Here is a 27460-nt window from a genome sequence, read left to right on the forward strand (position 1 = left end):
GCTTGGAAAACAGGAAATTCATATGTAACAAAATGAAATTAAACCTCTGTCTCTCACAAAGCACAAAACTCAACTCAAAGTGGATCAAAGACTTAGGCACTAGAACAGATACCCTGGGCCTAATAGAAGAAAAAGTAGGTCCAATCTTCACCATGTCACCTTAGGAATCGACTTCCTTAACAAGACTCATAAAGTACAAGAAGTAAAATCAAGAATCCATAAATGGGATGGATTTAAACTAAAAAGCTTCTTCTCAGCCAAGAAATAATAACATGAGAGAGCCTACAGAATGGGAAAAAATCTTTACCGCATGAAATTCAGATAGCTTCCAGGCATGCCATGCAACCTCTGAAGCCCAGATCTCCTCTTGGTGGCTGCCAGAGGTCATAGAGTGTGAGCACATGCAAGTGAGGATGGGAGAAGTTACACCATGTCACGGATGCTACTTAATCAAAACCAAGAGCACACAGGAGGAATTGCTCTTCACCTTGGGTCATAGGGACCCTGAAATTTGTACAGTGAAGTGCGCACAAAGAGCAAGAAAGCCCCCTTACATTCAGGATAGGAGGCCTCATGTATCTGTGAGCCCTGGCATCTCCAAAGGGCTGGGACTGGCACAACTACTCTGGCAGTTTCTTCCTGCCCTTCCCCTTAATGGGCAGAAGTGGATACCTTACCAAACAAACGAAAAATACGTCCCATTTGTCAATTTAATCCTTTGCTGTTTTCTAGGAGGGCCTCTTGAGTTGTAAAGTGACTTGTAAAAAGGGAAGTCATTGAATATTTTCCTAAACAGAAAGTGGAGCACAGTAAACGCCCGTAAAGCAAATCCCCTTCCCATTTGAGAGGGACACACTGTGTGAGCCAGGAAAGGGAAGATTTTGGGTCCAATCTTGCCCTTGGGCCTGGCTTGTCTAATCGCTGCCTGAAAGGGTGCAATGTGCAGAAGATTCTGGGAGGCAGGAGAGGCATAAGGAGGGGAATGGAGGAGTGTGCCCAAGAAGGAAGCCCCCGGCCAGCTGGACAACTCCAGGCTGGCAGGGTGACAGCCACAGCAGATATGCAGGAAGCCCGAAAGAGGGAAGGGAGCGAGTGTGGAGGAGGAATGCCTTTGGTGCACCTTGTGTGCCTTTGTCTGGCGAATGGAAAGGAAGGGATTCCTGGGCGCTCTTCCCCTAGGCCTGATGCTGGGCAGGGCTGGGGCTTGTCTGATAGGTATTCTCCCTGTTGCTGGGGGGAAGCAGAAGCTACCTTCTCATTGTGCACACGTGCATACTCCCTGTCTGAGTGGTATAAGAAGGAAGGGCTGTTGTTCATACTACGTTCCACAGTGATGTGAAGGCTGAGCCCCTTCATGCTGAGGCCCTTCCGTTCAGGAGCCCCAAACCCTGGATCCATTCCTGCAGCCAGCACTCACTGTACCACCATTGGCCCCAAATACCTATCTTTGCTGAGGTTTCCTTTGGTTCACCACTCCCTAAAGCCCCTTCTTTCCTGTTGGCCACAAGTACAGCCAAGAGAGAATGGGCGTGTGGGTCAGCGCATGTCCATAAGTCAGTGGAGTTGAAGGCCAGTGGTTGAGAAACCCAGAAGTGACAACCATCTTCACAGACCCTGAACAGAAGTAGGCCTCAGTGTGCTCAGTGAGAGCAAGAGTGTGTCCCCGAGAGCCACAGTACATAGATTGCCCAGGAAGCCCAGCATAAGTGAACGTGGAGACAGATCAACAGAGTTTGCTCAGAGCGAAAAAAGGGGGGATGAAAGATATTTGTTGTTGTTGTCCTTGTTGTTGCCATTGGGACTGCTGCTGTTATTTGTAATGAAAAGATCTTCAGTGACCTGAGCAACTTAGGGAGACACTGTCTTCACAAACAAGCCTAAAGAACAAAAGGGAAACGTGGGAGCCTAGGGACGTACTTCAGCTGTAGAGCACTTCCCTGACGCGCCTGAGGCCCTGGGGTCAATGGCCAGTATGTCCAAGAACACAAATGGAACAAAGAAGAAGCAGGGCGTGAGACACTATGGCCAACACCTCTGCCCCTCGCATCATGACAGCAACAAGGCACTTGGACCTGGCACCTGCCAGTCTCCAGAATGTGGGAAGGGGATTTCTATTGTCAATCAATTACCAGTCCAAGGGGTTCTGTTAAGAGCAGCAGGAAGGGATGCTGATGCGTGGCAATGCCCCCATTTCTTCTCCTAATGGGGAGGACACTTCTGCTGGTTCTGGGATTGTCTGCCCCTGTATTGGATCCCTCATTGCTTTGAACATATCAACGCACTGCCCTTCGCATGTTCCACGGTTTCTAGGGAGAAATCTGATGAGAACCTTGTGGGGAAATGATAATGAACGCTCCCTCCCTCTCAACCCCATAGGACGGTAATGCCTAGCTCCAGAGCATCTTAGGGAGCAGAGCATGCTGTGATAGCATCCCGGCGTGAGTGGGCCCTGATCACCATGAGTTGGAAGACAGGGGCATTGAGTATGTTGAGTGTACACATGATGAGGTCTTTAAAATCTGAAGTTATTACAGATTCTCAAGCTGGAAATGAAAAGACCATTGAAACCTCTGACCGGTTTTCATCTCTAAACATGTAAATATCAGTCTCCCTGACCCACAGACACAGAAAGCTTCCTGGGTCCTTCCTTCTTATTACCAAGAAAGTCAAAAGGGTGCAGGAGACCACAGAGTGAGATGAACCCTGGGGGCTATGCCCAGGCTAGACTGGGACGTTCCTTGCTCTGACCTCACAGGGAACCACTGTGAGGTCACCACAAACCCCCGCTATATAGGAGAGTGGCCCAGGGTGGGCTCTGTCCATTAAGTACAGGAAGCTCTTGGTGGTGACCTGTCGGACTCCCAGGTAGTTAGTGCGTTTGGTGGTTGGTGGTCGGTGGTTGGTGTTTGCGGTGGTTTGCTGTTGGTTTTTTGATTTGGGATTTTGTTTGTTTGTTTGTTTGTTTTGTGTTTTGCCTTTTGTTTGTTGGTTTTGGTGTTTTGTTTGTGTTTGTTATTTTTTTTTTTTAGATAGCACCCTCAGTTGGTGTTCCGGCTTAGGATGCGCAGAGAGTGTAGTGAGAGTAGTGTAGTGGCGCAGGGGCCCAGCTCCTGCTTCGAGTCGGCCCTCACCGACCATTATTGTGTCCTGAGGCCCATCGGGGAGGGGGGCTTCAGCCAGGTGCTGCTGGCTCGCCATCTCCTGACCGGGGTCAAGGTGGCGGTGAAAGTCGTGCCAAAGACGGAGGAGCACGAGCCTGTGCTACGAGAACGGGAATGGTTGATGTCCCTGGAGCACCGGAACGTGATCCAGCTCTTCCAGGTCATCGAGACCACCCGCAACATGTACCTGGTCATGGAGTACGCAGAGGGCGGGCAGCTCCGGCTTCGCATCCCGCGGGAAGGTGGCCTACCGGAGGAGAAGGTGCGCAGGGCGTTCGGGGAGATGGTGCGGGTCGTGCATTACTGCCACCAGAAGGGCGTGGCGCACCTCGACCTCAAGCCAGAGAACTTCGTGGTGGATGCCAGGGGCCACATAAAGCTCATCGACTTTGGCCTGAGCACCAGCATCACGCCTGGGCAGCAGCTGACCGGGTTCAGGGGCACTCTCCTGTACCTCGCCCCTGAAATCATCCGGCGCAAGGGATACGAGGGCCCCCCTGCAGACGTCTGGAGCCTGGGCGTCACTCTTTATTTCATGCTCACGGGGAGAAGGCCGTTCATGGCGAGCACCAGTGAGGGGCTGCAGAATCTGGTCCTGCAGGCAAGTTACCACATCCCCTCGCATGTGTCCCCGGGAGCTCGCAGCCTCATTCAGCAACTCCTGACGGTGGACCCCACACAGAGGCCCACCCTAGAGCAGGTCATGGGGCACCCGTGGATGAGCCAGGGCCAGGACCCTTCACCCAGTCGTCCCAGCCAGCCACTCCCCAAGCGGCCCGACCCCGCCATCATGACCATGATGTTTGACATGGGTTTCGACCCCTACAGCACCTGGCTGTCCCTGGCCAACCGCCAATTCGATGAGGCCATGGCCACCTACCTTCTCCTGCAGCACCAGAGAAGCCAGGGTGCGGGCTGCCAGCTCCAGGCAGAGCCTGTGCGTCGTCGGGTGGCTGGGCCTCGCCCAGGGCCCTCGGTGGATCCGCCCAATGTCCACCCCAACAGGTGCACCAGTGAGCCTGCCCTTCTCCTGCCCCGTGAGCCGCAGCAGCCCGAGGAGGCCAAACCCTCAGGCCGGAAGGACACTGCGTGCGCCAGCGTGCCGGCCATTCCTCTGCGCTTCCTCCACGAGAAGTCACCTGCTCCAAGGATAGCCTCCCAGCAGGACTCTGGGCCCAGCCCTGGTAGGCGGGGAGCAGGAGGAGACAGCTCGGCCTCCCAGGGTACCTCCACGGGGCCAGTCCACGACAGAGGCAGGGGCTGGAGGCGGGTCACCAGGAGGATCGCCACCTGCCTTCGTCGACTCTGCTGTTGCCTTCCGTGCGTCCACGGGCCCGCCTCGAGAAGAAGGGTGGCTCCGCTGGGCGGAGGCCACAGACCCCCTAGGCTCCCCAATAGCGTGGTTCCAGAGATCGTGCCCACGTGAGACAGCCCGATGGACAGCCGGAAGACCCCAGCGCCCTGGCAGCCCTCCGTCACCAAGCGCACTCAGCTTCAGAAGTGAGGCGCGCCCACTGGCTCAGGCTTCTCAGCGTAGATTCCAGCAGGAGCGCACCCCAGTGCTCCAGGACTCACTTCCATCCCCCCTCCAGAGACCTCAGAGACTTTTCCCCAGGACGCTTCCCCCTGTCCTGCTCTTCTCTGCCATCGCAGAGATGTTTCTTAATAAATGTCTGTTTCTCACAAACAGTAGAATACGATTGATGTTCCAGTGATTTCTTTAAAAAAGAAAAACAGGTTTAGAATAGGAGGACGAAGGAAAAAAGAGGGAGTCCAGCAGCCACCCTGTCCCAGGCCTGGACCCAGGAGCCTCCGCCTACTGGTCATTGTCAGTGGAGACTCCTGCCCTTTGAACCACTGTAGAGTGGGCCTCACACCTTGGGCCAGGAGAGATGGGCTAGTCTCTTGCCTCAATTTCATTTGAGCTGATTGCTTTGGTGGCAGAGAATCCTCCTCCTGTCTCCAGGCCCCTCCCTGACATGTGTGAGGAGGGTGGAGAAAAACACTCTAAATGGAGAAAAATTGAAAGAATTTCCTCTAAAAACTAGAACAATATAGGGACGCCCTCTATCAACACTTCTATTCAACATAGTCCTGGGAAATGTAACCAGAGCAATTAGATGAAAGAAATTAAAGGGCGGAAAATAGGAAACTCCCACTATTTTCCTGCAACATGCTTCTATATTTACAAGATCAACAAATTGTAACACAAAACTACTAGAACTAGCAAAAGAATTCAGCAAAGTAGGATATAAAACCAATATCCATAAATTAAATGTGTTCTTTTACATCAGAGATGAATCCCCTGAAAGAGAAATTAGGAAAACTAACCCATTCAGAATAAGCTAAAAAAAAGAATAAAATACTTTGGAATCAATCAAACAAAACAGGTGAGTGACCTCTACAATGCACACTACAGAATGCTAAAGAAAGCAATTGAAGAACACCTTAGAATACGGAAAGACCTCCCATGCTCCTGGATAAGAAAATTTAACATTGTCAAAATTACCATACTGCCAAAAGCATTATACAAAATTTAATGCAATTCCTATTAAAATCCCTGTGGCCCTCGCAAGCACAAGACCATGGGTTCAATCCCCAGGACCACAAAAAAATAAATAAATGAATAAATCCCAGGGGCATTCTTCGTTGAAAAAGGAAAAGTAATCATGAAATTTATTTGGAAAAATAAGAGACCCAGTACAGCCAAAGCAAACCTTAGCAAGAAGAATGGAACAGGAGGCATCACAATACCAGAACTTAAGCTATACTACAGAGCCATAATAACAACAACAGCATGGTATCAGTACCATAACAGACACACAGACCAACGGTACAGAATAGAAGACACAGAGACAAAAACCACATAAATCCAATTATCTCATGTTAGACAAAGACACCAAAAACATTCATTTGAAAAGAGATAGCCTCTAAAACACATGGTACTGAGAAAACTGGAAATTCATATGTAACAAAATGAAATTCCCTTCTATCTCTCACAATGCACACAACTCAACTCAAAGTGTACCGAAGACTTAGGCACTAGAATGGACACCCTGTGCCTAATAGAAGCAAAAGTAGGTCCAATCTTCACCCTGTCAGCTTAGGAACTGACTTCCTTAACAAGACTCCTAAAGTGCAAGAAGTAAAATCAAGAATCCATAATTGGGATGGATTTAAACTAAAAAGCTTCTTCTCAACCAAGAAATAATAACATGAGAAAGCCTACAGAATGGAAAAAATCTTTACTGCATGCAACTCAGATAGCTTCAGCACATGCCATGCAGCCTCTGAAGCCCAGATCTCCTCTTGGTGGCTTCCAGAGGACATGGAGTGTGAGCACATGGGACATGGGGACTGGAGATGTTACACCGTGTCAGGGTTGCTATTTAATGAAAGCCAAGGTCACCCAGGAGGAATTGCTCTCCTCTTTGGGTCGTAGGGACCCTGAATTTTGTACAGTGAGGTGCGCACAAAGAGCAAGAAAGCCTCCTTTCAGTCAACATTGGAGTCCTCGTGCACCTGTGAGCCCTGGCATCTCCAAAAGGCTGGGACTGGCACAACTCCTCTGGCAGTTTCTTCCTGCCCTTCCCCTTAATGGGCAGAAGTGGATACCTTACCAAACAAACGAAAAGTACGTCCCATTTGTCAATTTAATCCTTTGCTGTTTTCTAGGAGGGCCTCTAGAGTTGTAAAGTGACTTGTAAAAAGGGAAGTCATTGAATATTTTCCTAAACAGAAAGTGGAGCATGGTAAACGCCCGTAAAGCAAATCCCCTTCCCATTTGAGAAGGACACACTGTGTGCAGCCAGGAAAGGGAAGATTTTGGGTCCAATCTTGCCCTTGGGCCTGGCTTGTCTAATCGCTGCCTAAAAGGGTGCAATGTGCAGAAGATTCTGGGAGGCAGGAGAGGCATAAGGAGGGCAATGGAGGAGTGTGCCCAAGAAGGAAGCCCCCGGCCAGCTGGACAACTCCAGGCTGGCAGGGTGACAGCCACAGCAGATATGCAGGAAGCCTGAAGGAGGGAAGGGAGCGAGTGTGGAGGAGGAATGCCTTTGGTGCACCTTGTGTGCCTTTGTCTGGCGAATGGAAAGGAAGGGATTCCTGGGAGCTCTTCCCCTAGACCTGATGCTGGGCAGGGCTGGGGTTTGTCTGATGGGTATTCTCCCTGTTGCTGGGGGGAAGCAGAAGCTACCTTCTCATTGTGCACACGGGCATACTCCCTGTCTGAGTGGTATAAGAAGGAAGGGCTGTTGTTCATACTACGTTCCACAGAGATGTGAAGGCTGAGCTCCTTCATGCTGAGGCCCTTCCGTTCAGGAGCCCCAAACCCTGGATCCATTCCTGCAGCCAGCACTCACTGTACCACCATTGGCCCCAAATACCTATCTTTGCTGAGGTTTCCTTTGGTTCACCACTCCCTAAAGCCCCTTCTTTCCTGTTGGCCACAAGTACAGCCAAGAGAGAATGGGCGTGTGGGTCAGCGCATGTCCATAAGTCAGTGGAGTTGAAGGCCAGTGGTTGAGAAACCCAGAAGTGACAACCATCTTCACAGACCCTGAACAGAAGTAGGCCTCAGTGTGCTCAGTGAGAGCAAGAGTGTGTCCCCGAGAGCCACAGTACATAGATTGCCCAGGAAGCCCAGCCTAAGTGAACGTGGAGACAGATCAACAGAGTTTGCTCAGAGCGAAAAAAGGGGGGATGAAAGATATTTGTTGTTGTTGTCCTTGTTGTTGCCATTGGGACTGCTGCTGTTATTTGTAATGAAAAGATCTTCAGTGACCTGAGCAACTTAGGGAGACACTGTCTTCACAAACAAGCCTAAAGAACAAAAGGGAAACGTGGGAGCCTAGGGACGTACTTCAGCTGTAGAGCACTTCCCTGACGCGCCTGAGGCCCTGGGGTCAATGGCCAGTATGTCCAAGAACACAAATGGAACAAAGAAGAAGCAGGGCGTGAGACACTATGGCCAACACCTCTGCCCCTCGCATCATGACAGCAACAAGGCACTTGGACCTGGCACCTGCCAGTCTCCAGAATGTGGGAAGGGGATTTCTATTGTCAATCAATTACCAGTCCAAGGGGTTCTGTTAAGAGCAGCAGGAAGGGATGCTGATGCGTGGCAATGCCCCCATTTCTTCTCCTAATGGGGAGGACACTTCTGCTGGTTCTGGGATTGTCTGCCCCTGTATTGGATCCCTCATTGCTTTGAACATATCAACGCACTGCCCTTCGCATGTTCCACGGTTTCTAGGGAGAAATCTGATGAGAACCTTGTGGGGAAATGATAATGAACGCTCCCTCCCTCTCAACCCCATAGGACGGTAATGCCTAGCTCCAGAGCATCTTAGGGAGCAGAGCATGCTGTGATAGCATCCCGGCGTGAGTGGGCCCTGATCACCATGAGTTGGAAGACAGGGGCATTGAGTATGTTGAGTGTACACATGATGAGGTCTTTAAAATCTGAAGTTATTACAGATTCTCAAGCTGGAAATGAAAAGACCATTGAAACCTCTGACCGGTTTTCATCTCTAAACATGTAAATATCAGTCTCCCTGACCCACAGACACAGAAAGCTTCCTGGGTCCTTCCTTCTTATTACCAAGAAAGTCAAAAGGGTGCAGGAGACCACAGAGTGAGATGAACCCTGGGGGCTATGCCCAGGCTAGACTGGGACGTTCCTTGCTCTGACCTCACAGGGAACCACTGTGAGGTCACCACAAACCCCCGCTATATAGGAGAGTGGCCCAGGGTGGGCTCTGTCCATTAAGTACAGGAAGCTCTTGGTGGTGACCTGTCGGACTCCCAGGTAGTTAGTGCGTTTGGTGGTTGGTGGTCGGTGGTTGGTGTTTGCGGTGGTTTGCTGTTGGTTTTTTGATTTGGGATTTTGTTTGTTTGTTTGTTTGTTTGTTTTGTGTTTTGCCTTTTGTTTGTTGGTTTTGGTGTTTTGTTTGTGTTTGTTATTTTTTTTTTTTTAGATAGCACCCTCAGTTGGTGTTCCGGCTTAGGATGCGCAGAGAGTGTAGTGAGAGTAGTGTAGTGGCGCAGGGGCCCAGCTCCTGCTTGGAGTCGGCCCTCACCGACCATTATTGTGTCCTGAGGCCCATCGGGGAGGGGGGCTTCAGCCAGGTGCTGCTGGCTCGCCATCTCCTGACCGGGGTCAAGGTGGCGGTGAAAGTCGTGCCAAAGACGGAGGAGCACGAGCCTGTGCTACGAGAACGGGAATGGTTGATGTCCCTGGAGCACCGGAACGTGATCCAGCTCTTCCAGGTCATCGAGACCACCCGCAACATGTACCTGGTCATGGAGTACGCAGAGGGCGGGCAGCTCCGGCTTCGCATCCCGCGGGAAGGTGGCCTACCGGAGGAGAAGGTGCGCAGGGCGTTCGGGGAGATGGTGCGGGTCGTGCATTACTGCCACCAGAAGGGCGTGGCGCACCTCGACCTCAAGCCAGAGAACTTCGTGGTGGATGCCAGGGGCCACATAAAGCTCATCGACTTTGGCCTGAGCACCAGCATCACGCCTGGGCAGCAGCTGACCGGGTTCAGGGGCACTCTCCTGTACCTCGCCCCTGAAATCATCCGGCGCAAGGGATACGAGGGCCCCCCTGCAGACGTCTGGAGCCTGGGCGTCACTCTTTATTTCATGCTCACGGGGAGAAGGCCGTTCATGGCGAGCACCAGTGAGGGGCTGCAGAATCTGGTCCTGCAGGCAAGTTACCACATCCCCTCGCATGTGTCCCCGGGAGCTCGCAGCCTCATTCAGCAACTCCTGACGGTGGACCCCACACAGAGGCCCACCCTAGAGCAGGTCATGGGGCACCCGTGGATGAGCCAGGGCCAGGACCCTTCACCCAGTCGTCCCAGCCAGCCACTCCCCAAGCGGCCCGACCCCGCCATCATGACCATGATGTTTGACATGGGTTTCGACCCCTACAGCACCTGGCTGTCCCTGGCCAACCGCCAATTCGATGAGGCCATGGCCACCTACCTTCTCCTGCAGCACCAGAGAAGCCAGGGTGCGGGCTGCCAGCTCCAGGCAGAGCCTGTGCGTCGTCGGGTGGCTGGGCCTCGCCCAGGGCCCTCGGTGGATCCGCCCAATGTCCACCCCAACAGGTGCACCAGTGAGCCTGCCCTTCTCCTGCCCCGTGAGCCGCAGCAGCCCGAGGAGGCCAAACCCTCAGGCCGGAAGGACACTGCGTGCGCCAGCGTGCCGGCCATTCCTCTGCGCTTCCTCCACGAGAAGTCACCTGCTCCAAGGATAGCCTCCCAGCAGGACTCTGGGCCCAGCCCTGGTAGGCGGGGAGCAGGAGGAGACAGCTCGGCCTCCCAGGGTACCTCCACGGGGCCAGTCCACGACAGAGGCAGGGGCTGGAGGCGGGTCACCAGGAGGATCGCCACCTGCCTTCGTCGACTCTGCTGTTGCCTTCCGTGCGTCCACGGGCCCGCCTCGAGAAGAAGGGTGGCTCCGCTGGGCGGAGGCCACAGACCCCCTAGGCTCCCCAATAGCGTGGTTCCAGAGATCGTGCCCACGTGAGACAGCCCGATGGACAGCCGGAAGACCCCAGCGCCCTGGCAGCCCTCCGTCACCAAGCGCACTCAGCTTCAGAAGTGAGGCGCGCCCACTGGCTCAGGCTTCTCAGCGTAGATTCCAGCAGGAGCGCACCCCAGTGCTCCAGGACTCACTTCCATCCCCCCTCCAGAGACCTCAGAGACTTTTCCCCAGGACGCTTCCCCCTGTCCTGCTCTTCTCTGCCATCGCAGAGATGTTTCTTAATAAATGTCTGTTTCTCACAAACAGTAGAATACGATTGATGTTCCAGTGATTTCTTTAAAAAAAGAAAAACAGGTTTAGAATAGGAGGACGAAGGAAAAAAGAGGGAGTCCAGCAGCCACCCTGTCCCAGGCCTGGACCCAGGAGCCTCCGCCTACTGGTCATTGTCAGTGGAGACTCCTGCCCTTTGAACCACTGTAGAGTGGGCCTCACACCTTGGGCCAGGAGAGATGGGCTAGTCTCTTGCCTCAATTTCATTTGAGCTGATTGCTTTGGTGGCAGAGAATCCTCCTCCTGTCTCCAGGCCCCTCCCTGACATGTGTGAGGAGGGTGGAGAAAAACACTCTAAATGGAGAAAAATTGAAAGAATTTCCTCTAAAAACTAGAACAATATAGGGACGCCCTCTATCAACACTTCTATTCAACATAGTCCTGGGAAATGTAACCAGAGCAATTAGATGAAAGAAATTAAAGGGCGGAAAATAGGAAACTCCCACTATTTTCCTGCAACATGCTTCTATATTTACAAGATCAACAAATTGTAACACAAAACTACTAGAACTAGCAAAAGAATTCAGCAAAGTAGGATATAAAACCAATATCCATAAATTAAATGTGTTCTTTTACATCAGAGATGAATCCCCTGAAAGAGAAATTAGGAAAACTAACCCATTCAGAATAAGCTAAAAAAAAGAATAAAATACTTTGGAATCAATCAAACAAAACAGGTGAGTGACCTCTACAATGCACACTACAGAATGCTAAAGAAAGCAATTGAAGAACACCTTAGAATACGGAAAGACCTCCCATGCTCCTGGATAAGAAAATTTAACATTGTCAAAATTACCATACTGCCAAAAGCATTATACAAAATTTAATGCAATTCCTATTAAAATCCCTGTGGCCCTCGCAAGCACAAGACCATGGGTTCAATCCCCAGGACCACAAAAAAATAAATAAATGAATAAAATCCCAGGGGCATTCTTTGTTGAAAAAGGAAAAGTAATCATGAAATTTATTTGGAAAAATAAGAGACCCAGTACAGCCAAAGCAAACCTTAGCAAGAAGAATGGAACAGGAGGCATCACAATACCAGAACTTAAGCTATACTACAGAGCCATAATAACAACAACAGCATGGTATCAGTACTATAACAGACACACAGACCAACGGTACAGAATAGAAGACACAGAGACAAAAACCACATAAATCCAATTATCTCATGTTAGACAAAGACACCAAAAACATTCATTTGAAAAGAGATAGCCTCTAAAACACATGGTACTGAGAAAACTGGAAATTCATATGTAACAAAATGAAATTCCCTTCTATCTCTCACAATGCACACAACTCAACTCAAAGTGTACCGAAGACTTAGGCACTAGAATGGACACCCTGTGCCTAATAGAAGCAAAAGTAGGTCCAATCTTCACCCTGTCAGCTTAGGAACTGACTTCCTTAACAAGACTCCTAAAGTGCAAGAAGTAAAATCAAGAATCCATAATTGGGATGGATTTAAACTAAAAAGCTTCTTCTCAACCAAGAAATAATAACATGAGAAAGCCTACAGAATGGAAAAAATCTTTACTGCATGCAACTCAGATAGCTTCAGCACATGCCATGCAGCCTCTGAAGCCCAGATCTCCTCTTGGTGGCTTCCAGAGGACATGGAGTGTGAGCACATGGGACATGGGGACTGGAGATGTTACACCGTGTCAGGGTTGCTATTTAATGAAAGCCAAGGTCACCCAGGAGGAATTGCTCTCCTCTTTGGGTCGTAGGGACCCTGAATTTTGTACAGTGAGGTGCGCACAAAGAGCAAGAAAGCCTCCTTTCAGTCAACATTGGAGTCCTCGTGCACCTGTGAGCCCTGGCATCTCCAAAAGGCTGGGACTGGCACAACTCCTCTGGCAGTTTCTTCCTGCCCTTCCCCTTAATGGGCAGAAGTGGATACCTTACCAAACAAACGAAAAGTACGTCCCATTTGTCAATTTAATCCTTTGCTGTTTTCTAGGAGGGCCTCTAGAGTTGTAAAGTGACTTGTAAAAAGGGAAGTCATTGAATATTTTCCTAAACAGAAAGTGGAGCATGGTAAACGCCCGTAAAGCAAATCCCCTTCCCATTTGAGAAGGACACACTGTGTGCAGCCAGGAAAGGGAAGATTTTGGGTCCAATCTTGCCCTTGGGCCTGGCTTGTCTAATCGCTGCCTGAAAGTGTGCAATGTGCAGAAGATTCTGGGAGGCAGGAGAGGCATAAGGAGGGCAATGGAGGAGTGTGCCCAAGAAGGAAGCCCCCGGCCAGCTGGACAACTCCAGGCTGGCAGGGTGACAGCCACAGCAGATATGCAGGAAGCCTGAAGGAGGGAAGGGAGCGAGTGTGGAGGAGGAATGCCTTTGGTGCACCTTGTGTGCCTTTGTCTGGCGAATGGAAAGGAAGGGATTCCTGGGAGCTCTTCCCCTAGACCTGATGCTGGGCAGGGCTGGGGTTTGTCTGATGGGTATTCTCCCTGTTGCTGGGGGGAAGCAGAAGCTACCTTCTCATTGTGCACACGGGCATACTCCCTGTCTGAGTGGTATAAGAAGGAAGGGCTGTTGTTCATACTACGTTCCTCAGAGATGTGAAGGCTGAGCCCCTTCATGCTGAGGCCCTTCCGTTCAGGAGCCCCAAACCCTGGATCCATTCCTGCAGCCAGCACTCACTGTACCACCATTGGCCCCAAATACCTATCTTTGCTGAAGTTTCCTTTGGTTCACCACTCCCTAAAGCCCCTTCTTTCCTGTTGGCCACAAGTACAGCCAAGAGAGAATGGGCGTGTGGGTCAGCGCATGTCCATAAGTCAGTGGAGTTGAAGGCCAGTGGTTGAGAAACCCAGAAGTGACAACCATCTTCACAGACCCTGAACAGAAGTAGGCCTCAGTGTGCTCAGTGAGAGCAAGAGTGTGTCCCCGAGAGCCACAGTACATAGATTGCCCAGGAAGCCCAGCATAAGTGAACGTGGAGACAGATCAACAGAGTTTGCTCAGAGCGAAAAAAGGGGGGATGAAAGATATTTGTTGTTGTTGTCCTTGTTGTTGCCATTGGGACTGCTGCTGTTATTTGTAATGAAAAGATCTTCAGTGACCTGAGCAACTTAGGGAGACACTGTCTTCACAAACAAGCCTAAAGAACAAAAGGGAAACGTGGGAGCCTAGGGACGTACTTCAGCTGTAGAGCACTTCCCTGACGCGCCTGAGGCCCTGGGGTCAATGGCCAGTATGTCCAAGAACACAAATGGAACAAAGAAGAAGCAGGGCGTGAGACACTATGGCCAACACCTCTGCCCCTCGCATCATGACAGCAACAAGGCACTTGGACCTGGCACCTGCCAGTCTCCAGAATGTGGGAAGGGGATTTCTATTGTCAATCAATTACCAGTCCAAGGGGTTCTGTTAAGAGCAGCAGGAAGGGATGCTGATGCGTGGCAATGCCCCCATTTCTTCTCCTAATGGGGAGGACACTTCTGCTGGTTCTGGGATTGTCTGCCCCTGTATTGGATCCCTCATTGCTTTGAACATATCAACGCACTGCCCTTCGCATGTTCCACGGTTTCTAGGGAGAAATCTGATGAGAACCTTGTGGGGAAATGATAATGAACGCTCCCTCCCTCTCAACCCCATAGGACCTAATGCCTAGCTCCAGAGCATCTTAGGGAGCAGAGCATGCTGTGATAGCATCCCGGCGTGAGTGGGCCCTGATCACCATGAGTTGGAAGACAGGGGCATTGAGTATGTTGAGTGTACACATGATGAGGTCTTTAAAATCTGAAGTTATTACAGATTCTCAAGCTGGAAATGAAAAGACCATTGAAACCTCTGACCGGTTTTCATCTCTAAACATGTAAATATCAGTCTCCCTGACCCACAGACACAGAAAGCTTCCTGGGTCCTTCCTTCTTATTACCAAGAAAGTCAAAAGGGTGCAGGAGACCGCAGAGTGAGGTGAACCCTGGGGGCTATGCCCAGGCTAGACTGGGACGTTCCTTGCTCTGACCTCACAAGGAACCACTGTGAGGTCACCACAAACCCCCGCTATATAGGAGAGTGGCCCAGGGTGGGCTCTGTCCATTAAGTACAGGAAGCTCTTGGTGGTGACCTGTCGGACTCCCAGGTAGTTAGTGCGTTTGGTGGTTGGTGGTCGGTGGTTGGTGTTTGCGGTGGTTTGCTGTTGGTTTTTTGATTTGGGATTTTGTTTGTTTGTTTGTTTGTTTGTTTTGTGTTTTGCCTTTTGTTTGTTGGTTTTGGTGTTTTGTTTGTGTTTGTTATTTTTTTTTTTTTAGATAGCACCCTCAGTTGGTGTTCCGGCTTAGGATGCGCAGAGAGTGTAGTGAGAGTAGTGTAGTGGCGCAGGGGCCCAGCTCCTGCTTGGAGTCGGCCCTCACCGACCATTATTGTGTCCTGAGGCCCATCGGGGAGGGGGGCTTCAGCCAGGTGCTGCTGGCTCGCCATCTCCTGACCGGGGTCAAGGTGGCGGTGAAAGTCGTGCCAAAGACGGAGGAGCACGAGCCTGTGCTACGAGAACGGGAATGGTTGATGTCCCTGGAGCACCGGAACGTGATCCAGCTCTTCCAGGTCATCGAGACCACCCGCAACATGTACCTGGTCATGGAGTACGCAGAGGGCGGGCAGCTCCGGCTTCGCATCCCGCGGGAAGGTGGCCTACCGGAGGAGAAGGTGCGCAGGGCGTTCGGGGAGATGGTGCGGGTCGTGCATTACTGCCACCAGAAGGGCGTGGCGCACCTCGACCTCAAGCCAGAGAACTTCGTGGTGGATGCCAGGGGCCACATAAAGCTCATCGACTTTGGCCTGAGCACCAGCATCACGCCTGGGCAGCAGCTGACCGGGTTCAGGGGCACTCTCCTGTACCTCGCCCCTGAAATCATCCGGCGCAAGGGATACGAGGGCCCCCCTGCAGACGTCTGGAGCCTGGGCGTCACTCTTTATTTCATGCTCACGGGGAGAAGGCCGTTCATGGCGAGCACCAGTGAGGGGCTGCAGAATCTGGTCCTGCAGGCAAGTTACCACATCCCCTCGCATGTGTCCCCGGGAGCTCGCAGCCTCATTCAGCAACTCCTGACGGTGGACCCCACACAGAGGCCCACCCTAGAGCAGGTCATGGGGCACCCGTGGATGAGCCAGGGCCAGGACCCTTCACCCAGTCGTCCCAGCCAGCCACTCCCCAAGCGGCCCGACCCCGCCATCATGACCATGATGTTTGACATGGGTTTCGACCCCTACAGCACCTGGCTGTCCCTGGCCAACCGCCAATTCGATGAGGCCATGGCCACCTACCTTCTCCTGCAGCACCAGAGAAGCCAGGGTGCGGGCTGCCAGCTCCAGGCAGAGCCTGTGCGTCGTCGGGTGGCTGGGCCTCGCCCAGGGCCCTCGGTGGATCCGCCCAATGTCCACCCCAACAGGTGCACCAGTGAGCCTGCCCTTCTCCTGCCCCGTGAGCCGCAGCAGCCCGAGGAGGCCAAACCCTCAGGCCGGAAGGACACTGCGTGCGCCAGCGTGCCGGCCATTCCTCTGCGCTTCCTCCACGAGAAGTCACCTGCTCCAAGGATAGCCTCCCAGCAGGACTCTGGGCCCAGCCCTGGTAGGCGGGGAGCAGGAGGAGACAGCTCGGCCTCCCAGGGTACCTCCACGGGGCCAGTCCACGACAGAGGCAGGGGCTGGAGGCGGGTCACCAGGAGGATCGCCACCTGCCTTCGTCGACTCTGCTGTTGCCTTCCGTGCGTCCACGGGCCCGCCTCGAGAAGAAGGGTGGCTCCGCTGGGCGGAGGCCACAGACCCCCTAGGCTCCCCAATAGCGTGGTTCCAGAGATCGTGCCCACGTGAGACAGCCCGATGGACAGCCGGAAGACCCCAGCGCCCTGGCAGCCCTCCGTCACCAAGCGCACTCAGCTTCAGAAGTGAGGCGCGCCCACTGGCTCAGGCTTCTCAGCGTAGATTCCAGCAGGAGCGCACCCCAGTGCTCCAGGACTCACTTCCATCCCCCCTCCAGAGACCTCAGAGACTTTTCCCCAGGACGCTTCCCCCTGTCCTGCTCTTCTCTGCCATCGCAGAGATGTTTCTTAATAAATGTCTGTTTCTCACAAACAGTAGAATACGATTGATGTTCCAGTGATTTCTTTAGAAAAAGAAAAACAGGTTTAGAATAGGAGGACGAAGGAAAAAAGAGGGAGTCCAGCAGCCACCCTGTCCCAGGCCTGGACCCAGGAGCCTCCGCCTACTGGTCATTGTCAGTGGAGACTCCTGCCCTTTGAACCACTGTAGAGTGGGCCTCACACCTTGGGCCAGGAGAGATGGGCTAGTCTCTTGCCTCAATTTCATTTGAGCTGATTGCTTTGGTGGCAGAGAATCCTCCTCCTGTCTCCAGGCCCCTCCCTGACATGTGTGAGGAGGGTGGAGAAAAACACTCTAAATGGAGAAAAATTGAAAGAATTTCCTCTAAAAACTAGAACAATATAGGAATGCCCTCTATCAACACTTCTATTCAACATAGTCCTGGGAAATGCAACCAGAGCAATTAGATGAAAGAAATTAAAGGGATGAAAATAGAAAACTCCCATTATTTTCCTACAACATGAGTCTATATTTACAAGATCAACAAATTCAAACACAAAACATTTAGAACTAGTAAAGGAATTCAGCAAAGTAGCAGGATATAAAACCAATACCCTTAAATTAAATGCATTCTTATACATCAGTGATGAATCCACTGAAAAAGAAAATAGGAAAACTAACCTATTCAGAATAAGCTAAAAAAAAGAATAAAATATGTGGGAATCAATCTAACAAAAGAGGTGAATGACCTCTACAAAGTAAACTACAGAAAGCTAAAAAATGAAATTGAAGAACATATTAGAAGATGGAAAGATCTCCCATGCTCCTGGACAGGAAAAATTAATATTGTCAAAATTACCATAATGCCAAAAGCATTATACAAATTTAATGCAATTTCTATTAAAATCCCACTGACATTCTTTGTTGAAATAGTAAAACTTATCATGAAGTTCATTTGGAAAAATAAGAGACCCTGTATAGCCAAAGCAATTCTTAGCAAGAAGAATGAAACAGGAAGCATCACAATACCAGACCATGAACTATACTGCAGAGCCATAGTAACAACAACAGCATGGTATCAGTACCATAACTGACACACAGACCAATGGTACAGAATAGAAGACACAGAGACAAAACCACATAAATGCAATTATCTCATATTAGACAAAGACACCAAAAGCGTTCATTAGAAAAAATATAGCCTCTAAAACACATGGTACTGAGAAAACTGGAAATTCATATGTAACAAAATGAAATTCCCTTCTATCTCTCACAATGCGCACAACTCAACTCAAAGTGTACCAAAGACTTAGGCACTAGAATGGACACCCTGTGCCTAATAGAAGCAAAAGTAGGTCCAATCTTCACCCTGTCAGCTTAGGAACTGACTTCCTTAAGACTCCTAAAGTGCAAGAAGTAAAATCAAGAATCCATAATTGGGATGGATTAAACTAAAAAGCTTCTTCTCAGCAAACAAACAATAACATGAAGAGAGAGCCTACAGAATGGGAAAAAAAATCTTTACCACATGCACCTCAGATAGAGCATTAATCTCTAGGATATGTAAAGGACTCAAAAAACTCAACACCAAATAAACCCAATAACCCAAACAATAATTGGGCTAAGGTAGTGAATAGACACTTCACAGAGGAATAAAATACAATCAAATAACAAATACATGAAAAAATGTTCAACATCTCTAACAATTAGAGAATTGGAAATCAAAACTAAAGATTTCATCTCACTCCAGTCAGAATTCAATTATCAAGAATATAAGCAATAAAAAATATTGGTTAGGATGTGGGAAAAACGTGCTCTCATACGTTGTTGGTGCCAATCAATGCAACCACTATGGAAAGCAGGATGGAATTTCCTCAGAAAACTTGGAATGGAACCACATTTGACCCAGCTTTCTCACTCCTCCATTTATACCCAAAAGACTTAAAATCAGCATACTACAGTGATACAGCTACATCAATGTTTATAGCAGTTCAATTCACAATAGTCAAACTATGGAGCCAACCTAGATGCCCTAGAGATGAATGGATAAAGAAAATGTGAAATATATGCACAATGGAATATTACCAGAATGAAATTATGATATTTGCAGGTAAATGGATGGAGTTGGAGAATATCATCGTAAGCAAAATAAGCCAATCCCAAAAACCCAAAGGCCAAATGTTTTCTATGATATGTGGATGCTAATTCACAATAACTGGGGGGAAGCTATGGAAAAATAGAGATACTTTGGATTAGACAGTGGGGAGTGAGTGGAGGAGAGGGGGTATGGAGGTCAGAAGGAAAGTAGAATTAGTCAGACATTGTTACCAAATGTGCATATATGATAATATTATGGGTGTGATTCAGATTTGAGCCCCAGCACTTCAAAATGAAAAGTCATGGTAATTTTGAAACAAAACAGAACTGTCACTGAAGGAAAGAGCCTAGGTAGAGGTGAAGAAAATTGGTGTGGTGGGTTCTTCTACAGTTCACTCAGACATTGATCTCAAAGGAATTCCCCTTTCACCCACTGAGCCTTCACCTGTCATCCAGGTCTCCTACCATCCTTTCTGGATGAGAGGCTTCTGTGCTTCATGGCTTGGTAGACCAGAGGATGTTAAACTGGTATGCCCCTACAGATGGGGGCTGAGACAAAAGATTTGAGCATTTCCGGATGTGGAAGAGAGTGACTCTAGTTTGAAAGTAGAACAGGCAGGATGCTGACCACCTTCAGGGAACAACCCTGTCTCTGGTATGCACTGGTGTACCACCCAGACCTTTTCTAGAGGCAGGGCATGAATACCTGCATAGTGTGCCTGCACACACACATGGGCACATGCATTCACATGCATGCACACATACATATGTTTGCACACATAAGCATGCACACACACATGCACATCAAGAAAAGTAATGCAAGCAATAAAGTAGATGTTTAGAAATAACACTAAAGTGGGGAAAGAATTCCCAGAAACTTACTCTGAAGTTAGTGGAGGAATACAGAGCATGTCCTGTGGTGGATAAACTACAGCTTGGAAGCAGCACGACTCCCACACTTGCTACTCCAAAGGTCTCAGGATCTTTTTAGTTTGGGGCTCATGGGCCAGAAATACAGATTGTTCCACTTGGAATAGGTGTTCAGCTAAAAGTCAAGGACGTAGGGCAAAAATTAATGTCTATTGAACATCTGTTTATGTGGCCCAGAAACAAGCATTTCAGTTTTGTATCCATTACCTCATTAAAATACTTTCTTGACTTAGCAGATGGAGAAACTGAGGCTCTGAGCTCTGAAAAAGAGATTATTTTATCTATTCCAAGTTTGAAAGGGACATTCATGAGAACTGCAGAGGACCTGGATGTTCTGTGTGTCTGTATGGGAGCACCCTGGCCACAGTGGGACCCCAGAGAAGCACACATTCAACTGTTACGTTCCCTCAGAGAAAAAGACAAACAGAAAGGAGTGTGGGGTTTGGAAGCTTCCAATTGCAAATCAAGCTCTGATTTAATGGAACACTTACTAGAGAAATCTTCTAGACTTTCCATAATGAAATAAAGGTTTATGAAAGTAGCAGAATTGATTGTCCTCAGAATGAATCATAATTTATATTTAATTACAAAGTCAGTGCTCAGGGCCAATTAAACTACCTGTTTCTCTTCTGCTGTATTTCAGGGTTGTGTAGCCCCGTAAGGGATTCGGTTTTGAAAGATATGCATTATCATGGTATACTTAAACAGCTCCTAGTATCTGTTTTAGTCAACTTCTAAATGCCTACTTATGTAAAAGACTGGGTTCCAGTGATCCCATGAGAAGCACAAGAAGTATTTGACTCCCTGCTTCCAGAAGTCTATCCTATTTCTGCAAAGTTCAGGGACAAATATAATTATTCCTCCAGTCCCATATGCCTGGCACAGACAAATTAGTAGTCAGAAAGGGAGGTGTCAGTATGGGACAGGATTTTCAGAGAGGCTTCATGGGGCATTTGGGACTTGAGCTAAAGGAAGTGATTCATTTAAACTGTAAGTCCAAGTACGACCTTTCCTGATGAAAAGCCCTGCAGAAACTCTGTGCAGCCTGTAGACTTGGGCAGGAACTCCTTAGCATTGCCTCTAAGGTTCTCCTGGACTGGAGTCTGTCCACCTGTACATCTCTTCATCTACCAAGTATCACAATCCAGCAACACCAAACTGATTTTAATTTTCTGTATACACAACAATGCAGCTTCTCGAAATTTTTCCTCATACTATCTCTTTTGTACTTCCCTTTCTTTTGCTTCCTACTCAAATTTAGCAAGTCCCTGGACATCCTATTTTCCTCAGTAAAAGACATCAATACTTGACTACATCAGAGTGCCTCTGCTTGACACTACATTGTAAGTCTCATTCATGCCTCCATCAACTCCACAGAAACACCTTGACTGACAAGCAGTGGCTAAGACACATCTGCTTAACACTACCCTCTGGTCCAGGCTCTCCAAGGCAGTCTCTTAAGTATGATTGGTATCTACCTGCTGAACCTCATCTTCACAGGAAACCTTTTCATGGCCACAGGAAGCCAGCACATAGAATGGTGCTTCTGGAAGAGACATATCTGCCTGAGCTCACCACCTGTAACTGGCAGCCAGCCCTGTACAGAAGCAGCAGCTATGACCTTTGGGCCCTGATTCCTGGAATGTGCCAAGTAACCTATGCTTACAGGCAACCTGGATGATTGGAAGATGCCTTCAGTGGGATCCTGATTCTACCACTTCATGGTTGAGTTAAGTGGGAAAACTACTTCTTACAGCCTCAGTTTGCCTCTCTGTAAAATGGGAGTAGGGGAATTGACTACCTCTCAGGGCATATTGTTGACATGCTAAGCACTTGATCTTGGCCCAACACTCGGACAAATGGCAGCTCTTGTTCTGTCTGGTCAAGGCCTCGATGGATACATATCACTGGCCATAGAGTCTATAGTCCCAACACCACTAACTGTCAGGGTCCAGGGAGTATAATTTCCTGGGTTTCTTCCTGGAGCCCTTTCCTTCTCTTCCCCAACTCCATTTTCCTGAAGTTCTACTTGACACCATCTTGTGGCACACATGGGAACTGCAGGTGGCCAGCTCAGGCACTTGCTGGTTCTTTATGCTGCTCCTGGGTAGTGGGGATGAGGGTGGAGCTTTCCTGCAGCTGCCCAGATCTTTTCTGGAGGCAGACCTGTTCTAGATGTTAACACAAGTTAAACTTGGTCCCAGATTTCTAATGATATAAAAGCCAAAGACCTTAGTGTAAGCCAAATCAGGTCACTCTTCTCAGGCATTCCTGGGCTGCTGGTTTCAGAGAAGATTATGCAAAGCAGCCCAGGCGTGATTCCCTGGGGACTCAGGAACCAGACAGGACACTCTATCAGCATCCTGGGCTGCATTTATCCAGAGACATGGAATCCAGCAGGGTTGATACATTTCCTTCCCAGATATATAGATATTCTCCCATATGCCCAAACCTGAGAATAAATCGCATTGTTCCTTTGGCAACATGTTATTCTTATAGATTTTCAGTGCCTACAGAATAGGTTTGACAACCCAAACATGCCATATGTGTCTGAAAACCACTCCCATAAGACAGAGAAAGTTCAGAGGGAGACCCAAAAATGGTGGGAGATAGACCCAGCTTGGAGCTGGATCTCTGGTCCAGGATTCTGATGAATTCTAGACCCACACATCCAACCACCCAGCAGCATCTCCACCTGTGTGTCCGCCAGACCACATGCCCAGCAGAATTTACCTGTGGCCCCAGACCCGGGCCCCTGGATCAGTGCACAGTCCCATTTTGAATAAGTGCCCAGGCCAACTTGGACTCCCTGGAAACATATACAGCCACCTGTCACATGGAATGCCATTCTATTTCTCCTTAATTCCAGAACTCTGAGCTGGTCCAAGGTGACAATATACCGAAGTAAAGATCTGCTTTTGCCAAGATACTTGACAGCAAAGGGTAGCCATGAAATAGAATCTGACAACCTATGGTTAAGCTGTCACTCTAAGGAGACGCTTCTCCTAAAATAAAAGGAAAAGACTCCCAAAGAGTCTCTCCTTCCTCTGTTCCCATCCCATGTCCTCTCATGAGAACAACCCATGTTCTCTCAAGTGAAAGGACCATCTTCACCTCCAGGGCAGCTGTTGTGAGGTCAAGTCCTCTGCACTGAGGACCAGGAAGTGAAAACATGGGAAGAGCTGGGTGCCAAGGCCCTTGTCAAGCCACCACACCAGGCCGGGGAATCTATCTGCACATGGAAGTCTCATGACATAGAGATATGGTGTATATTGAAGCTTCATTCTTAACTTGATATTGTGGGGCCAAGGACATGCACAGCTGGTAGATCACCCTCATCCTTCTCCTTGTCCCATCCTGATCTGTCAATCCCACCTCCCACTTCCATCCTCATCTCTCCTCATCGCTCAACTGTCGTGACCACGATTCAACCACCTCTTGTTTGTTCCTCACACCCACTCAATCACCACACAGTAGCTACAACTTTGAAAACTGGCAGACTTAAACTGGAGTGACTTGTGTCAAACCCTAACCAAAAAATAAATAAAGCCTGTAGGTTAAGTCGAAGAAGATCTCATGCATGTCTGTCTGATTATAAGAACAATCTCAAGAGACTGTTGGAACTAGATCCTTGCACCAAAGTCCACTGAAGCCCACAAAAAGATGCTTCTTTAACGACACCTGCCCAGCAACTGCCTATACAACTTGAATTGACATTATCCTTATTATTGATCCTTGTAACCAATGATTTTTTTTTCAAAACAACTACTCCTGTAACTGCTATGGTTTGGATGTGAGATGTCCCCTGGAAAGCTCACGTAGCAATGCAGGAATGTTTAGAGGTGAAATGATTAGATTCTGAGAGCTGTAACTTCATCAGTGTATTAATCCATTTGATGAATTAATAACTTGAATGAATTACAGCCTGGTAACTGAAGGCAGGTGGGATTTGGCTGCAGGAAGTAGGTGTAACCCTCGGGGTTACATTTTCTCTCTCACTTGGGCACTCTCTGCCTTTTGCTTCCTGTTGGCCATGAGTTGAGCAGATTCCCTCCACTGTGCCCTTCTGCCATGATGTTCTACCTCATCTAGAGCAGAGCAATGAACTCAGCTAAGTACAGAATGAGACACGAGCCTAGAACAATCTTTTCCTTCTCCAATTTGTTCTTGTCAGGTAATTTGGTCCCAGTGATTCAAAGTTGACTAACACAGCAACCCTCCTAATTTTACCTTTAAAAACCCTTGTCTTCCTTTACCTCCCTTAATATGACCATAGTTGATTATGGTATGTGTATTCTCATTGCAATATTTAATCCTGATTAAATTCATTATCTTTGCAGAATCTCTCTTTTTGCCATTGACCGAACAGTCATGATAAGATGCAGTTCTGATCACATGGCTTCTTGACTTCTCTCTCCTCTGCTCAGGAGATTCCTGAGTTCTTATTCCTGCTGCCCTTGTCCCCTCACACCTGGCAGACCTGTCCTTTACCTGAAGTGTCATCTGGGCCCTCTCTCCCTGGCAAGTCTTTCTTCCTGGAGACCTTCCTACTTGGTAGAGAAGCTATTACTTGGAACATAGCCTGGATAGTTCCAAAAGTTGAAGCTGCACTCACCCTCTCAGTCTTCCTCATGCCCATGCACGTGCCATGATTCCAAACCCATAGGGAAGTTGGCAAGGCTTAACCAGAGATAACATGTTTAACCTTGTTTAACCTTGTTGTATGGAGGAGGTCAACCATGCTCAAGGACAAAAGGAACGGATGAGTCAGCTGAAGACTGTACAATCATTAGTAAACATATGCTCTACTCTCTGAGAGGTACCGGTATGGAAGAACTGCTTTTGCATTTATATTTTGAGAAATGTTTTCCTCAGAAGAAAGGGAATTATGTGCTGCGGTGGAAGAAATAACAAACCAGTAATGAGGAGAGCTGGATGGATTCAATTCCCAGGCTGGCTGCCAAGCCTAGAAGAAGACTGGGCAAGTCATCTCCTCTCCCAGGGCCCACGTTCTCCTCCCGGAAGGGGAGCTGTGCAGCCGGCCTCCAGTGCCTGCCCAGGCCTGCCAGTCTGCTGTTCAGAGGCACACTCAGGGCTGGTTTCTAAGGTGACTGCTAGGATGGGGCACTCAGAAGAAATGAGTCCTCCAAGGTAAAGAGCCACAGTCCCCAGACCCACACTCGGTCACTCCTATGGCCCTAAAAACAGGTGTCTCCTCAGGGTCAGATCCAGGTGCTGCAGAGCACTGTGTCATCATGCACCTCACAGAAACCAAGTCTGGCAGGGTGGTGGGCCCCATGCCTCACCAGGGACACAAAGTAGGTGCAGCCATGGGTGCTACCAACAAAAGAAGCCTTCCAGACACACATCTAATATTCAAAATTTAAGAACCAGACAAGCTGTGTGGTCCTTAACTCAGGCTCAGACAACAAGGAACAGGTTTGATTGTTCATTCAGTGTGTGTCATCCCAAACTGTGGTGCATCAAATCATTTGAGGGGTAGTGGGTACTTTAAATTACACATAATATCAAAATATAATTTTTCCCACTTAATGCGAGTTTAGTCCATTAGACACTGATTCTGGTTGGGTGTGGTGAGCATGTCTATAAGCCCAACCACTCGGGAGTCTAAGGAGGATCACAAGTTCCAGGTCAGCCTCAGCAATTTAATGAGACCCTGTCTCAAAATTAAAAATAAAAAGGGCTAAGGGGTGTCGCTCAGTGGTTAGGCACCCCAGGGTTCGATCCTCAGTACCAAAAACAAAACAGAAGAAAGAAAATAGTTCTGGGGTGTGGTGGAGAAGTCCACTGCAACAGGCAAAAAAATGCTGCATGCTCAGAGTCTCCATTCCAGAACCTTCTTCCCATCACACTCGAGACTCTCGTATCAGACTCATAGTTGAAGTGGGAGCAAGGAGCCGGCAGAAGTGATGAAAACCTAGAAAAGCAATGACTCTGTTAATAAATGGAAAGGGAAACCCAGTGCCAGTGATTTAAAGATCACAGAGACTGGAACTGCCTGTAAGAGTGTTTCTAAGTACAGGTCCTCAAGGGCCTGCTTTAATAAATTGATAAGACTATTTTCAATTACCTCAGCATTTGTATAACAACAATTAATTTCCGTAAAGCCCTCAGACTAGCGTTGCTTTGTTAATTAGGTTAGTTGCCCCTTCTGCAGTTCATCCTGCTTAATTGTGCCTGGCAAATGCTTTTTGTCACACGCCAGGCCACCGTATTTTTCAGGCATGCTTTGGATTCACATCTGCTTCTATGACAGATGTCTACTGAAGGCATGGAACTTACCAGGCCTAGAGGGGGGTTAGAAGGCAGAGATTATAAACCCATGTCCGGTTGGGCTCAGTGACACACACCTATAATCCAGGTTCTTGGGAGGCTGAGGCCTGGGCAACTTAGCAAGACTTTGTCTCAAAATAGAAAGGGCTGGAATTGTGGCTCAGTGTAGAGTACTCTTTAGGTTCAATTCCCAATACCACACACAAATAATCAATAAATAGGCCCATATGCATTGTGACCGGCACCTGGTCAACCTGGTCAGTGCTTTCCCTGCCAGCTTCAGAATTGTCACAGGTTCTACCTTCAAGAATTTGATTGATCACTTTCTTCCACTTACTAAATCACGCCCTCAAGAACACTAGCTCTGCCAGTATAAGTTGAGCATCCCTAATGTGAAAGTACGAAATCCCAAATCCAATATTCTTTGAGCACCAATGTGACTCCACAAGTGGAAAATGCCACACCATGAAACTGTGCTGAAGGCACAAAATTATTAACACTATTATGTAAAATTACCTTCAGGTATGTGTATAAGGTTTCTGCAAAACATAAATGAATTTCATATTTAGACTAGGGTCCTATCCCCAAGATATTTATTATATAGGTGCAAATATTCCAAAATCTAAAATTCATAGCATTTCTGGTCCCCAGCATTTCAAATAAGAGATACTCAGCCAATAATTCGCAGAGCTTGAACTTGATCCCAAAGGGATCATATGACTCCCCTTAATGGGAATGGCTTGCCTTCTCCTTACTCCTCCCCATCTTCTCTTGAGCAGGGTTGAGGATATGGTATGTGGCAGGCAGCCTTCAACATGGTGGTAAAAACAGGCTCCAGGGCCCTGATGGAACAAAACAGAAGGGACCTGCATCTCTGGATGACCTCACAGAGGGAAGATACCCACTCACTTACCACCTGTCTATCCACCCCCACTTTTACAGGAGAGAAATGCAACCCCTCTATTTCATTTAGGTCCTTTCATATGGTTTCTGTCAACGCTTTAGAATCAATGAGAACTTTGAATCTCTCTGGGAAAACAGGATTTATATACAAATATTCACTGAAATTGCCCTGAATCTCTTCCCTTGGCCCCTCCAGAGCA

At 48.6% G+C, this 27460-nt stretch overlaps 3 protein-coding genes across 3 annotated transcripts; all 3 read left to right on the forward strand.

Annotated features, from left to right (window-relative positions):
- Nucleotides 1-3060: 3060 nt before the first annotated feature.
- On the forward strand, nucleotides 3061-4587 carry LOC306655739 (sperm motility kinase 2B-like; the record flags this gene model as incomplete). The annotated part of the gene is made up of 1 exon (XM_079130368.1): nucleotides 3061-4587. The coding sequence occupies one exon, from the start codon at nucleotides 3061-3063 to the stop codon at nucleotides 4585-4587; it is 1527 nt and encodes a 508-aa protein (XP_078986494.1).
- Nucleotides 4588-9170: 4583 nt separating this feature from the next.
- LOC306655740 (sperm motility kinase 2B-like) lies at nucleotides 9171-10697 on the forward strand (the record flags this gene model as incomplete). Its single annotated transcript, XM_079130369.1, has 1 exon — nucleotides 9171-10697. One exon carries the CDS (start codon nucleotides 9171-9173, stop codon nucleotides 10695-10697), a length of 1527 nt encoding a protein of 508 aa, XP_078986495.1.
- Nucleotides 10698-15281: 4584 nt separating this feature from the next.
- Nucleotides 15282-16808, forward strand: LOC306655741 (sperm motility kinase 2B-like; the record flags this gene model as incomplete). The annotated part of the gene is made up of 1 exon (XM_079130370.1): nucleotides 15282-16808. The coding sequence occupies one exon, from the start codon at nucleotides 15282-15284 to the stop codon at nucleotides 16806-16808; it is 1527 nt and encodes a 508-aa protein (XP_078986496.1).
- Nucleotides 16809-27460: the final 10652 nt, after the last annotated feature.

Source organism: Sciurus vulgaris (genome assembly GCF_902686455.1).
Source record: "Sciurus vulgaris genome assembly, chromosome: 3".
Taxonomy (NCBI): domain Eukaryota; kingdom Metazoa; phylum Chordata; class Mammalia; order Rodentia; family Sciuridae; genus Sciurus; species Sciurus vulgaris.